This window comes from Natrix helvetica, assembly GCF_964273705.1.
Source record: "Natrix helvetica genome assembly, chromosome: Z".
NCBI classification, from domain to species: Eukaryota; Metazoa; Chordata; class Lepidosauria; order Squamata; family Natricidae; genus Natrix; species Natrix helvetica.
In genome coordinates this window covers 88,808,165-88,821,828 of record NC_138554.1, presented here as the reverse complement: position 1 = coordinate 88,821,828, position 13,664 = coordinate 88,808,165, and the positions used below count along the sequence as shown (strand labels likewise).

At 35.1% G+C, this 13,664-nt stretch overlaps 1 protein-coding gene across 1 annotated transcript in view; it reads right to left on the bottom strand.

Moving 5' to 3' along the window:
- TOPAZ1 (testis and ovary specific TOPAZ 1) overlaps nt 1-13,664 on the bottom strand; it is a 63,572-nt gene that overhangs the window by 24,779 nt on the left and 25,129 nt on the right. The window contains exons 11-13 of the mRNA XM_081970656.1: nt 13,513-13,605; nt 7,196-7,302; nt 4,424-4,490 (exon numbers count right to left, since the gene is read on the bottom strand). Of these exons, the coding sequence (XP_081826782.1) occupies nt 4,424-4,490; nt 7,196-7,302; nt 13,513-13,605 (267 nt within the window). The remainder of the gene's footprint in view (nt 1-4,423; nt 4,491-7,195; nt 7,303-13,512; nt 13,606-13,664) is intronic.

The window sequence follows — 13,664 nt, the reverse complement described above, 5'->3', positions numbered from 1 at the left end:
ATCATTTTATATTGCAAAGGAAAAGACAATGGAAAATCAGTTATTCAAGTTCATATAAACACTGATGCAGAAGGTTGAGGAATTTTATGGTAAAGTTCAATTTGAAATCAATAGACCATGCGAGAAATATATGCTGTTTGTTGTTAAAGACTAGAATGCCAAAGTTGGAAACAGTAAGAAGAAAAATGTAATTGGATTGTATGACCTAGAAAATACAAAGTAGAGCAACTTATATCCATTTCTAATAATCCAATTATTTGTTCATTGCTAACATATTTTTCAAATAATCCAAATGACATCTATATACATAAATATCTCCAAATGGAGCCCAGAAAAAATAAATTTATTGTATTAGTGGCACCAGGACTTAGAAGAGCTCAGTTATAACAGCAAAGAGTGGGTCAGGCTCTGACTTTAGATCATAAATTATTCATGTGCAAGTTTCAAGTCAAACTATAGTGGAAGAACAGAGCTAACCAATGAAGAATATGCCCACTATTTTCAAGAACTTCGGGAACTTTTTTGGGATTATGAGAAACCACAGGGAACTGCAAAATGATATCATAGTAATTGTTAAAAAAAGAATGTGAAAAGAGATTCTCAAGACTTAAAAAACAAAGAAACCAAATTAGTATGAAATAGATTGTGGAAATTGCCAAGAAAAGTCAAGCAAAGCCAAAAATGATGAATTCTCAGGAAGAAATTTAATAAGAATTATTAGACCTACCATGATATTATTTAAGACATTAAATATGGAAAAAACAAAGGATGCCAAAGGATACTGTATATAGTAATAGTTTCAAGAAAAATGAAGTTGGAAAGAACAAGAGACGTAACTGATGCATGATAGAAAACTGAGAAACCTAAGGATTCAAAAAAGAAATCAGCATGTGTTTCATGAATAATAGAAATGTCTTTATGTCAATCATATCAAATTATTAGAGTGTGCTTAGGAAAATAGGAATCACAGAACATCTAATTTTCCTCATGTCCTGTGTATAAAACCTATACACAGATCAAGAAGTCACAATCTGAACAAGGCAAAATAGATTGGTTAGGAAAGGAGTGAATCAAGTTTGTATACTGCTTTCTTATTTCTTATTTATATTTCAATATGTATTGTGAGAGCTGGATTGGAAGAAAATGAGCAAGGTTTTTAAAAGTGGAGAAAATACGTCAACAACTTGCACCAAGTTGTTGGCACTGCTCTGATAGTTGAAAATGCAAATAATCTGTAAACTCTAGGGGGAAAAGCAGGCAATTAAATACAAATAGATTAAACTAATAACAACAACAACCAATCTTAAAAATGATAATGAAGTCACTGAGATAGTTTTTGTCTTTTAAGACTGATTATTAACAGTTTAAAAGAAACAGCAGTCAAGAAATATACCAGGTACTAACATTTTGGGAAAGCCTTGAAAAAGATATTCAAATGCTGAGATGTCTTTATACCTATTATATTCTGGATATTTTATATAAATATAAATTATCTCTCCAAGAAGCCATTAATGGTTTGAAAAATGAAAGAGATGATTAGCAACAAGACAGATGGGAGCATCTTTGGGAGATCTGAAAGGTTAGGTGGTGGCAGATCATTCTGGGGAAGGCCAATTAGTGGTTATTGACAATGACCTGATGGCAAATAATCAGTCAATTACTAAAAAAAACCCTGCATATTTTCATCACACTTAAAGTCCATGTTTATAATTTGTGGAGGATCTGGTTTGGTTTCTTCAGAAAATAGTAATCCTGTTAAGGATTTTTTTTAAAAAAGCCCTCAATAACTACCTCATTGACACAATATAGAGAATAAACAAGCTATAATGGCATGAAAACCAAAGGCAGAAGAAAAAAAATTTCATGGGTGTTAAATATACAAACATTAAGGTGACTAAGAAGCAACTATAAGTGCCAATACAAAAAGACAATGTAAACAAGACAATGAATGTACAAAATCTTCCTATCAATAGACGACCAAAAAAGTTGGGATGCTCACAATTATGTTGACTTTTCGTATCTTTATCATTCCAGCTCCTACTCTGCCCATGATAAATTCTGTTTTCTTGCTCATGAATGTTAACTAACAATCTATGCTACTACAGGTAGTCCTTTTTTAAACAACTATTAGTCCAGCAACTGTTCTAATTATGATGGTGCTGAATAAAGGAGTAACAAGTCACATTGTATGCACAATTATTAGGCAAGTTGAGTATTTTGACGATATCATCATTTTTATGTATATTTTCAAGCTGTATAAACTTGAATGCTTAGTGGTTATAGACATATCAGATGCTATCTATCTCTGTAATAAGGGAAGGTGTGGCTTAAGGAGATCAACAACCTATAGGTGTGCATAATTAGGCAGCTTCCTTTCCTCAGGCAAAATGAGCTAAAAAGAGATTTAACTGACTGAAAAGTCAAACATTGTAAAAACTCTTGAAATTGTTAAGATATTTGGGCATGATCACAGAACCATCAAATGTTTTGTTGCAGTCAACAGGGTTGTTAAGAAACGTGTTGGGAAAAAAGGCGCACATTAACTTAAAAGATTTGAGAAGAATCAAACATGAAACTACCAGGAATCTATTATCCTCCAGTGCTGTCATATTCCAGAACTGCAACCTACCTGGAGTGCCCAGAAGTACAAGGTGTTCAGTGCTCAGAGACATGGCCAAGGTAAGGAAGGCTGAAACCCGACCACCACTGAAAAAAGACACGTAAGTTGAAACGGCAAGACTGGGCCAAGGAATATCTGAAGACAGATTTTTTCAAAGGTTTTATGAACTGATGAGTGGGTGTGACTCTTGATGGACCAGATGGATGAGCCCATGGATGTATCAGTAATGGACACAGAGCTCCACTTCAACTCCGATGTCAGCAAGGTGGAGGTGGGGGTACTGGTATGGGCTGGTATTATTAAAGATGAGCTACTTGGACTTTTTCAAGTTTAAGATGGGCTCAAAAGCTCAACTCTCAAGCTTACTGCCAGTTTTTAGAAGACACTTTCTTCAAGGAGTGGTACAGGAAAAAGTCCGCTTCTTTCAAGAAGACCATGATTTTTATGCAGGACAATGCTCTATTAAATATTCCACTGTGTGGCTAGTCAGTAAAGGCCTTAAAGATGAAAGAATAATGGCATGTCACCCTTCCTCATCTGACCTAAGCCCTATTGAGAAATTGTGGGCCCTTCTTAAACGGGAAGGAAAACAGAAAATCACTCTGAACAGTGTGTCTGGGTTGCTGCTGCATAAAAAGTTGATCGTCAACAGATCAAGAAACTGACAGATTCCATGAATGAAAGGATTATGACTGTCATTAAAAAGAAGGATGGCTATATTGGTCACTGATTTTTCTTTGAAATGTCAGAAATGTTTATTTGTACATTTTGAGTTGTTTGTTTATTATTCTCACTTTAACAGATGCATTTAGTTGCATAATTCTGCACACTAATAGTTGCCCAATAATTGTGCACACATAGATATTCTCCTAAGAAAGCCAAAACCTCACTTTTACTTTCTTAATTATTCAGGTTTGAGGTTTAGTAACATTTTGAATTGACCAAGAGCACTGTAGTTGTTCAATAATAAAATTAATCCTCCAAAATAATTGTGCACAGTGTACTAACATGTCTGAAGTTAGGTTTGTTGCAGCATCCCCGTAGTCATATGATAAAAATTTAGATGCTTGACCAGATGAGCTGGGGCAAGTGCAGCTTTGCACTGCACTGCATCTACCCAGTATATGTGGCCTGTTTTGGACCTCCTGGTCTCCGAGGCACTCCTCACACTGTTTAAGGTCACTTAACAATCTCAACAGGGATCATTACGTAAAACAGTAATATGGGTGTCACACTTAACAAATACAATGACTTATGACCAAAATACTGGGCTCAATTGTGGTCGTAAGCTGAGGATTCCCTATAACATAAAAGATAGGTATGGTTTAAGACAGGAGTGTCCAAACTTTTTGCAAGGAGGACCAGATTAGGTGAGGTGAAAATGTGTGCTGCCGACCATTCAGCCTGACAGTCTTTGAACCATTAACATTAAATGCAAATGAACTATTTTGTGAAAGACTAAACAAATAAATCCGGTGGGGAGAAGAGGATGCGGGCTGCTCAAAATTTGAAATCGGGCTGCAATTGGACTTTGGACATGCCTGGTTTAAGAGAATAGTTCATGAAAATAAAAACTAGTGACTGTGTGATTAACTACACAGGTTTTCTTTTTTTTAAAAAATTGAAGTCTATTTTCCATATTTACTCTTTTCCCAATTTTTAAATTATTTCCTTTTCATTTTTACAATAAATAGCAAACTAATAAAAACTGAGACAATAAGAAGTTACCCTGTGATTCGTAATGTTTTACATAATAACTAATCATTAATACCAAGGTCCTAAAAATAAATATATACATGGTACCTTAAATGCTGCTATTGTTGAATCAAAATCACAAAGGATGGCCTTGTGAAAATGTCTTTCCTGAAAACTTTAAGAACAAGCTTTTATATAGTATGCTACAATTGAAAAATCTTTTAATAAGTGTTTAGCATAAAAGGCAATAGGTCAAACCCAAATCACTGCATAAGTGTAGCTTCATGCTAAATATCTTACTTTATCTTTGGCGAGTATTCTAAGGAGCCACATTAAAAATTGTAGGCAGAATTCAACAAAAAAAAAACCCCTCAATTGTTGAAATTAATTCAGATTATAATTACATGATTGCATTTGTATTTTTAACAGTTTTTTTGTTCAACACATTAACATTCAATTCCGCATCAACCTTTAGAGAACTATGGAGCTGCATCCAAATAACCATTGTTTAGGAAGCTTGAACTGTTCATCTTTGTCAAACCATTAACTATTTCTCTATTTTATTAGGATTCAATAACACATACTTTGCAAAATATACTTTGATTACTCCTAACACATGTGAGCATAGGAAAGCAGACTACGAAAACTGGATCTTGTAGTACTGCGTAAGGCTTGAAGGTTGACTTTTTTACTCAAGAATACTTTAAAGATGGGGGATGAAGATGAGGGATGGCTACGATCTTTGAAATTATTTCAAAAGCATCTCCTTATCACTGCTACTTATCAGCCAATGCCTTTCATTTTGTCTTGGCACCAGTATTACTGGCATCTATATTAAGCTATCATTGGGAATTTTTAAATTTTGGGTTACAAAGTGTGAACAGTCTTATTTATTTTTGTCTCATTAATAATGCTGCATTGGTACTTGTGTGGTTATGATGCAGAATTCTGAAGTAAGGTGTTAGGATCACTACCAGGAATTTAAGGTTAGGGATAGTGGCTGCTGTGGATTGTGAACAACGTAGAGAACATATAAAGAACTTCAGAACTTCATCTATTGGATGACTTTTGTCAGACTTGGATGGCAGGATGTAGCCCTCTTCATCAACCTCTCAATGGCATTCAGTGCCGCCAATCATATCTTTCTGGATCACTTGTGAGGATTACCTTTTGAACTGTCTTCTTTGATTAGAAGTAGTTCATTTTGTACACTTATTTAGTAAAGGGATGTTTAATAATTTGTCTATTCAAGAGATTGATGGGAAAAGATTTAGAGCAGCGATGGCGAACCTTTTTTGGCTCGTGTGCCATAAAGTGGGGAAGTGTAGGGGGGTCATGCGTGGGCGTGCCGCACCCATAATGCAATGCGTGACCCCCCCAGTGTGCATGCTCACATGAGAGGTGCTCCCCCTATTTTTTGCATGCTTTTTTCGCCCTCCCCAGGCTCCAGAGGCTTTATAGGAGCCTGGGGAGGGCGAAAACAGCCCCCCGCCCCCCCAAGGCCCTCTGGAGGCTTCAGGGAACTTCTGGAGGCCTCCCTGAAGCCTCCGGAGGGCAAAAAAATGACCCTATGTGCAAACCGGGAATCGACCCTTTTTTAGTCCTCCAGAGGGCTTAAATCAACCCTACGAGCAAACTGGAAGTCTATTCCCGAACTTCCAGTTTGCCCATAGGGCCGATTTTTTGCGCTCCGGAGGCTTCAGGAAAGCTCCTGAAGCCTCTGGAGGGCCTCCAGGGGGGAAGAGGATCTTTTTGCCCTCCCCAGGCTCCTATAAAGCCTCTGGAGCTAGGGGAGGGCGAAAATTTTTTAAAAGGCTGAACTCAGCTGCCCAGCGCGTGCATGCACATTGGCCAGCTGACAGGGCAATGCCTCGCGTGCCCTGACAAATGGCTCCACATGCCACTTGTGTCACACGTGCCATAGGTTCACCATCCCGGGTTTAGAGGCATTGTTTTATCTGCTGCAATGTCTTTGGAACAGATTGACTTTGCCCTTGGGATGCACTTGGTTCCTTCTTTGAAGTGCTCTAGGAATGTCATTAAATAGTACTGTTTCGTAGAACCTTTGATCTGTATCATCGCTAGCAGGATTAGTGCCAGTGGTATTTTTAAAATTTAAACTGCTTGTTTATTGCTTATCTGTGAAATAATGAGGGTCATTTTGGAGTCCAGCAGCACAGAAAACTCGTGAATGAATACTTAAGGCATTATCAAATACAGCTAGCCCTCAATTTACAACAGTTCATTTAGTGACCATTCAAAGTTACAATAGCAGTGAAAAAAGTGGCTTATGACCAATTTTCACATTTATCACCATTGCAGCATCCCATGGTCACATGATCAAAATTCAGATGCTTGGCAATTGATACAGTTGCAATGTCCCAAATTCATATGATCACCTTTTGCGACTTTCTGATGAGTAAAGGCAATGGGGAAGCCAGATTCACTTAACCACGTTACTAATTTAACAACTGCAGTGATTCACTTAACAACTGTGGCAGGTCGTAAAATGTGGCAAAATTAACAAATGTCATTCTTAGTGACAAAGTTTTTGGAGTTAATTGTAGTTGAAAGTAAAAAACTACCTTTGGATTCAACTCCTAGTATCATATTACAAAGATTATGAATATAAAACTGTATACAGCAATTTGGTAGTTAAAGATCTTTCATTTACAAGTATTTATTTTGCCATTGCATTCCCTTATATGTCTTTTGAGCAATTCAGTACATAAATTGAGGAATAGGTATGAAGTTAAAAAACGTTAGATAATAATTCATTACTTATGAACTGGTATATATTGATATTTATAGCTTTATGGACATTGATACTTCAAAATGTTATCCACTTGAACCTTTAAAAGAATATTAAAAAGTACATACCTGGGCCCAAGCATAGTAATTTCCTGATTGGAAACATGTAACTGGTTTAGTAAGCTGTTGATATGTCTAATATGTTCTTGTTCAAGAACCATTCCAGCATCAATAAGCTATAGTAACAAAAATTTCCACAATTAGATATTCATAATTAAGTGCTTACAAAATTCTTTACAAAAATAATAAGGAAATAATAATAATATATGTCAAAGGCTCCTTGTATGCAATGTGTTTATGATTAGGGATGTCAAGCTAACTGTTGATGACAACATTTTCATAGTTCCAAATACTCAACTTAGATACTGCTAAATTAACCGGGGGCTTCTCAATGGCCGCAATATAATACTATGTTGATAAGATGGTCAGAGTGTAGTTTAATTAAAAAAAACAGTAATATCAGCCAATAGATTCAAAGCACATTTTTATATCCAACAAACAATAATATCATTTAATGACATACACTTTTAGGTTTTTATTATATGTACATATAAAAGTGTTAAAAAGTAGTAGCAATTGCTTTCTTTCTAATATTATATAGTCTCAATATCTACCAAAGTGTACAGTTAGTGGTAGATGCCAAAAGTTTAGGGGGACAACTCTTACTCAAATAATTGCTGCCAAATCATCCATGCATTTATCATTTTAGTAGAACCAAAAAACATTATTATTTATTATTCACTCAAATTTATTAGTTGCCCAACTCCAATGGATTCTACAATATTTCTATTGTATTTCCAAAAATTTGCTCCTTTCTCATATTTTTGAACTATAATCAACATAGTACTTTTCAAACATGGTCATTTTCATTTAACCTTCTCCAACTTTTGGAATTTATTTTATATGAGTTGCATTTTAGTTGAAAATGCCAACAAACTTGAATGGACTGAACGCACCAAAAAAAAAGAGCGCAGATGTTTAACAAACTTAAGAAACTGAAGGTAGATATAATCTGCATACAGGAAGTGCATATTAAAAGGGAGCATAAGAACTTATTGGAAAACAAAAAAAATAGGGAAATTATACACAGCACTAGCAGGAAAAAAAAAAGAGGGATAGCAACCTATATAAAGGAAAAAATAAATTCCAAAGAAGTCTACTCTGATGAAGAAGGCAGGATACTAATGATTGAATTAGAGACAACAGAAAAACCGATATTATTAATAGTCATATATGCACCAAATCAAAAACAAGAGGAATTCTATAAGAAACTACATAACAAAATAAACAAATTAGAATATGAATGAAAATATTTGCTTAATTAGGGATTATAATGCAATAGTGGATAAAAAAATGGACTATGAAAGCAAAAAGAAAAATAAAACGAAAAAAAATACGCTACCCAAAGCCTTTTTTGAGATGGCAATGGAATATAAATTACATGATATTTGGAGAGAAAGGCACAAAACAAGAAAGCAATATACCTTTTATTCGAACCCCCATCAGTCACTATCAAGAATTGACATGGCTTGGATTTCATCTGGTCTATGCAATCAAGTAGATGAAATTGAAATAGAAGCAAATGAGTGGGCAGATCACAATCCAATAAAATTAAGATGGAAAGGTCAAAGAAGAAGAAAAAGATGGATGATGAATTCAAATATTATAAACGAAATAGAATACACTCAAATGCTGGAGAAAGAACTAAAACAATTTTTTAGAATAAATAAAAAAGAAGATACCTCAATCTCTGGGACACTATGAAAGCATACACAAGAGGCCTTACGATTGCCTATATGGTGAGGAAAACTAGAAAACAAAAAGAGCAACAAGAATGTATGCAAAAGGAACATATGGAAGCCGAAGATGAACTCCAGAAAGACCCAAAGAATAAAATTTAAAAAGAAAAAAGAGAGATAATCAAACATAAACTCAACTTAATAAATCAAAAGGAATTAGCGCAGAAAATTAAAGCAGCCAGACAAAATTACTTTGAACAAGCCAACAAACCTGGACAATGGCTGGCATACAGACTGAAGAATGAAAGAAAAAAAAGGATGATATATCAATTAAAAGATGATGAGGGAAGAATTCAAAACAAAGCAGAAGAAAAGAAGAAAATTATTCATAAATACTTCACAAAATTATACGCACAAGATAGTATGGAAGAAAACAAAATAAAGCATTATTTAAACACAGCAAAGATAACACCAATCTCAAAAGAGCAAAGGGAGGCGATAAACAGGCCAATAACGTTAGCCGAAGTGGAACTAGTCTTGAAAAACAAGAAACATAATAAAATACCAGGACCAGATGGAATACCGGTGGAGCTATACAAATATAATAAAATAATATTGGAAGAGTTAGGGGTGGAAATGTTTAATGAAGTTTTAGGAAAAGCCAAGATACCGGAATCATGGACAGAAGCAATAATATCGCTGATCCCAAAAGAAGAAACCAGCCTACAAGAAATTCAAAACTACAGGCCAATTTCATTACTAAACTCCGATTATAAAATATTTGCAGCAATTATGGCAGGAAGAATCAAACAGGTTTTAAATGAACGAATACACCCAGACCAAAACGGATTTTTACCCCACAGACACATTAGAAATAATACGAGAATCATCCTAGATATAATAGAGTACTACGAGGCGCATCCAGAAAAACAAATGGTACTGGTTTTCCTTGATGCACAAAAAGCATTTGACAACGTAATCTGGAAATTTATAATAACAATATTGGATGAGATGAAATTCGGTGAAAAATTTATAAAAATGATAGAAGGATTTTATAACAATCAGACAGCCAAAGTTCTGATGAATGGAGAATTAACAGAGAAGATCGAAATAAAAAAAGGAGTCAGACAGGGATGCCCCCTCTCTCCTTTGCTGTTTATATTGACTTTGGAAATTTTATTAAATGAAATTCGGAAGGACCAGGAAATAAAAGGTTTAAGACTCAAAAATGAAGAATATAAGGCCCAAGCCTATGCCGATGACCTAGTATTTGTACTAGAGGACCCATTAGAATCCAGTCGGAAATTAATTCAAAAATTAGAAGAATATGGCGAAGTGGCAGGATTAAAGATCAATAAAAACAAAACAAAAATGATAACCAAGAACATGACAAAAAAGTAAGAAGAGGAACTGGAAGTAACAACCAGAATGCAAATAACTAAGAAAGTGAAATACTTGGGGATCTGGGTGTCGGCAAAATGTTCCACAATTAAAGATGATAACTATAATAAATTAGTGATACAAATAAAGAAAGAGAAAATTGGAAAAATATTCAACTATCACTCATGGGACGTATAGCGACAATTAAAATGAACATTCTACCCAGAATCTTATTCCTGTTGCAAGCCGCACCTATTAATCCGGGTAAAAAATTCTTTCAAGAATTAAACAAAATAACCGCTAGGTTTATTTGGCAGGGACGAAAAGCGAGGATTAAACTAAAGTCAATGCAAGACAGCAAGGAGAGGGGAGGTTTAGCATTACCAAATTGGGATCTATACGCATCAGCAGTATCAATAACATGGGTGAAGGATTGGATAGAGCTAAAGAATAAAAGAATTTTGACTTTGGAAGGCCATGATTTGCAAGCAGGCTGGCACACATTCCTATGGGATGATAAAAATAAAACGCACAAATATTTTCAAAATCATTTAATTAGAAGAGCGTTATTGCAAAAATGGCTCAAAATAAAAAAAAACCACTATGTGAAAATTCCGAATTGGCTATCACCGACAGAAAGGACGACTCATCCAAATTTTATAGATTGGAACAAAATGCTAAGATATAGAGACTTAATTGATAGACAGGGAAACTTAAAAACAATTGAAGAATTGGCAGAACAGAACATGAAAGTTGACTAGCTAACTTACCTTCAAATCAAAACTAAATACAATAAAGATACCAAATTATATGACATTGAAACAGAACCACACGAATTGGATAAAATCATTCAAAGCCCAGATAGAAAAATGATAGGGAGAATATATAAATTTCTCCTGAAGTATAAAATGGAAGAGGAAATTGTGAAAGAACAAATGATAAAATGGGCACAGAACTTTGGATATAATATTGAATTAGACAAATGGGAAAAAATTTGGGGAACAAACTTAAAAATGACACTCTCAGTTGCATACAAGGAAAACCAGTACAAAATGTTTTATAGATGGCACCTGGCACCAACAAGGTTAGCTAAAATATCATCAAATACCTCCCCAAAATGTTGGAAATGCGAATCGATATACGGAACGTATTACCATTTATGTTGGACCTGTGAGGAGGCTAAAAAGTTTTGGAAAAAGATCAAAAATTGGCTGGAGGCAATAACGGGAGTTAAAATAGAATGGAAACCGGAAATAATCTTATTAGGAATAATGTCTGCGAAATACAAAAAAGAAATCCAGTATTTAATACTACATATAATAACGGCGGCAAGGATGGCCTATGTCCAGAAATGGAAAAACAAACTAACTCCAAGTGAAGATGAAATAATAAGAAAGGTTATGGACTGTGCTGAAATGGACAAACTAACTAAAGAAATTCAGGGAAAAGAAGAATCAGAATTCTACCAGATATGGGATAAATGGTATAGGTCAGTGGTGGGCAACCTTTTTTTTCAACTGAGCCAAATCTCGCCAAAACCATGATTGAAATTTATTTTGAGAGCCACATTTTTAAAACCGAAAATACATAGGATGGTACACTGTTTTTAGTTTCAATAAACTCTGGCATTTGAAGCACACAAGTCTTAAAGCTGTCAAGTTACAAGATCCTTGCATCCCTAACCCTTTAGGAAAAAAAAACCCAGGGTCTTCAAACCTGACAGCTTGAAGACTTGTGGACTTCAACTCCCAGAATTCTGAGAATTGAAGTCCACCAAGGGCATCAATCATATTAGCCCAGGCAGGGATCTGCAAAATTGGCTCTTAAGACTGGTGGACTTCAACTCCCAGAATTCTGAGAATTGAAGTCCATCAGTCTTAAAACAGCCAACTTTGCAGACCTCTGCGTTAGCCAAAAGCCTGGCGCTGGGCGGGTCTTGCTCCCCCATTGGTGGAGCCCCAAGAAGCGAGGAGGGAGAAAAAGAGACGGAGGCCAAGGAGCTTCCCCCCCGCCCCCTCCCAGCAAAAATCTAACCGGGGAGCCGGGCGGGCAGTAGCAAATTAGCCGATCACGCACGCAGCGTGATCGGCTAATTTGCTACTGCCCGCCCGGCTCCCCGGTTAGATTTTTCCTGGGAGGGGGCGGGGGGAAGCTCCTTAGCCTCCGTTTCTTTTTCTGCCTCCTCGCTTCTCGTCCCCGACCGACTTCAGCATCCTCCCTAATCATTGTGGGTCAAAAAGAAAAAAGGGAAAGGGGCGCTTGTTTTGAAGTGCCCGAGAGGAGGGAGGGGAGCGGGCGCCCGGCACACAGAAGAGCCGCATTAAAATGTGTAAAGAGCCGTGTGTGGCTCGCGAGCCGCAGCTTGCCGACCACTGGTATAGGTGGATGGAGGAAAGAAACAAGAATCAATGAAGGAATGTAACAAAACTTAAAAATAATAGTTATGGGTAAAATAAGAAAGTTAAGAATGGTGAAACCCAAATAAAACATAATTGAATGGGGAAATTTTTTTTAAAAAAAACTTAGTTAATTTTTGGTGATTAATAAGTAGAACGTTGTAGATGCTTATAGAATGTTTTTGTTTTTAAAATGTTTATTCGTTAACAGATAACCCATCATGACAATAATAATGAAATAATAACTCTAACTGGTAAAAACAATTTGGATATAAACTATAATATGGGACCTGGGGAAAAGATTTACTAATTTTATTAATATTTTTTTTGTTTAGATTTTGTTATAAAGATGTAATCTCTCCAGGGTACTTATAAATTCTAGTAATACATTTTTGTCTAGATTTATTATAATATAAATATAAATGATTCTAAACAAAAGCACGTTTAAACAAATATAGTTAAATGAGAATGATTGTATATTGATGGTATAAAGATTTTTGATTTAAAATGTACAATTCAATATGAATGAAATATAAAGAATGATTGTAGTAACGCATGAAATTTATTTGTAACCAATCGACATGCTTTCTGGAAGATGTAATGAAGAATGTTTTTGTGTGTGTTTTTTGTTTAATTAAAACAATAAAATATTTTTTTAAAAATGCCAATAAACCATTTTAAAAATAGATATCGATCCAAAAATGTAACTCTGTTCTTGTGCGTTGGTACGAGTTACCATAAAAATAATAAGAAGTGTTATTTGTGAGATTATTTCCAATGTATCATGTTTTCAGAGAGACTATAGAAATATTGAAAATAGAGTCTCTAGAAACAAAGTCTCTAAAATGAAATTAAATAATCCAAATCATACCTTATAAAAGATGTCAGATAATTCAGGTATTGCCTCTTTTACTTTCATCAAAGCCACTTGTTCAAATATTTTGAGTAGAATATCTATAGTTGGCTAAGCAAAAAAAAACAAACCCCAAACTTATATTTAAAATATGAAATTTACAAAAAGAT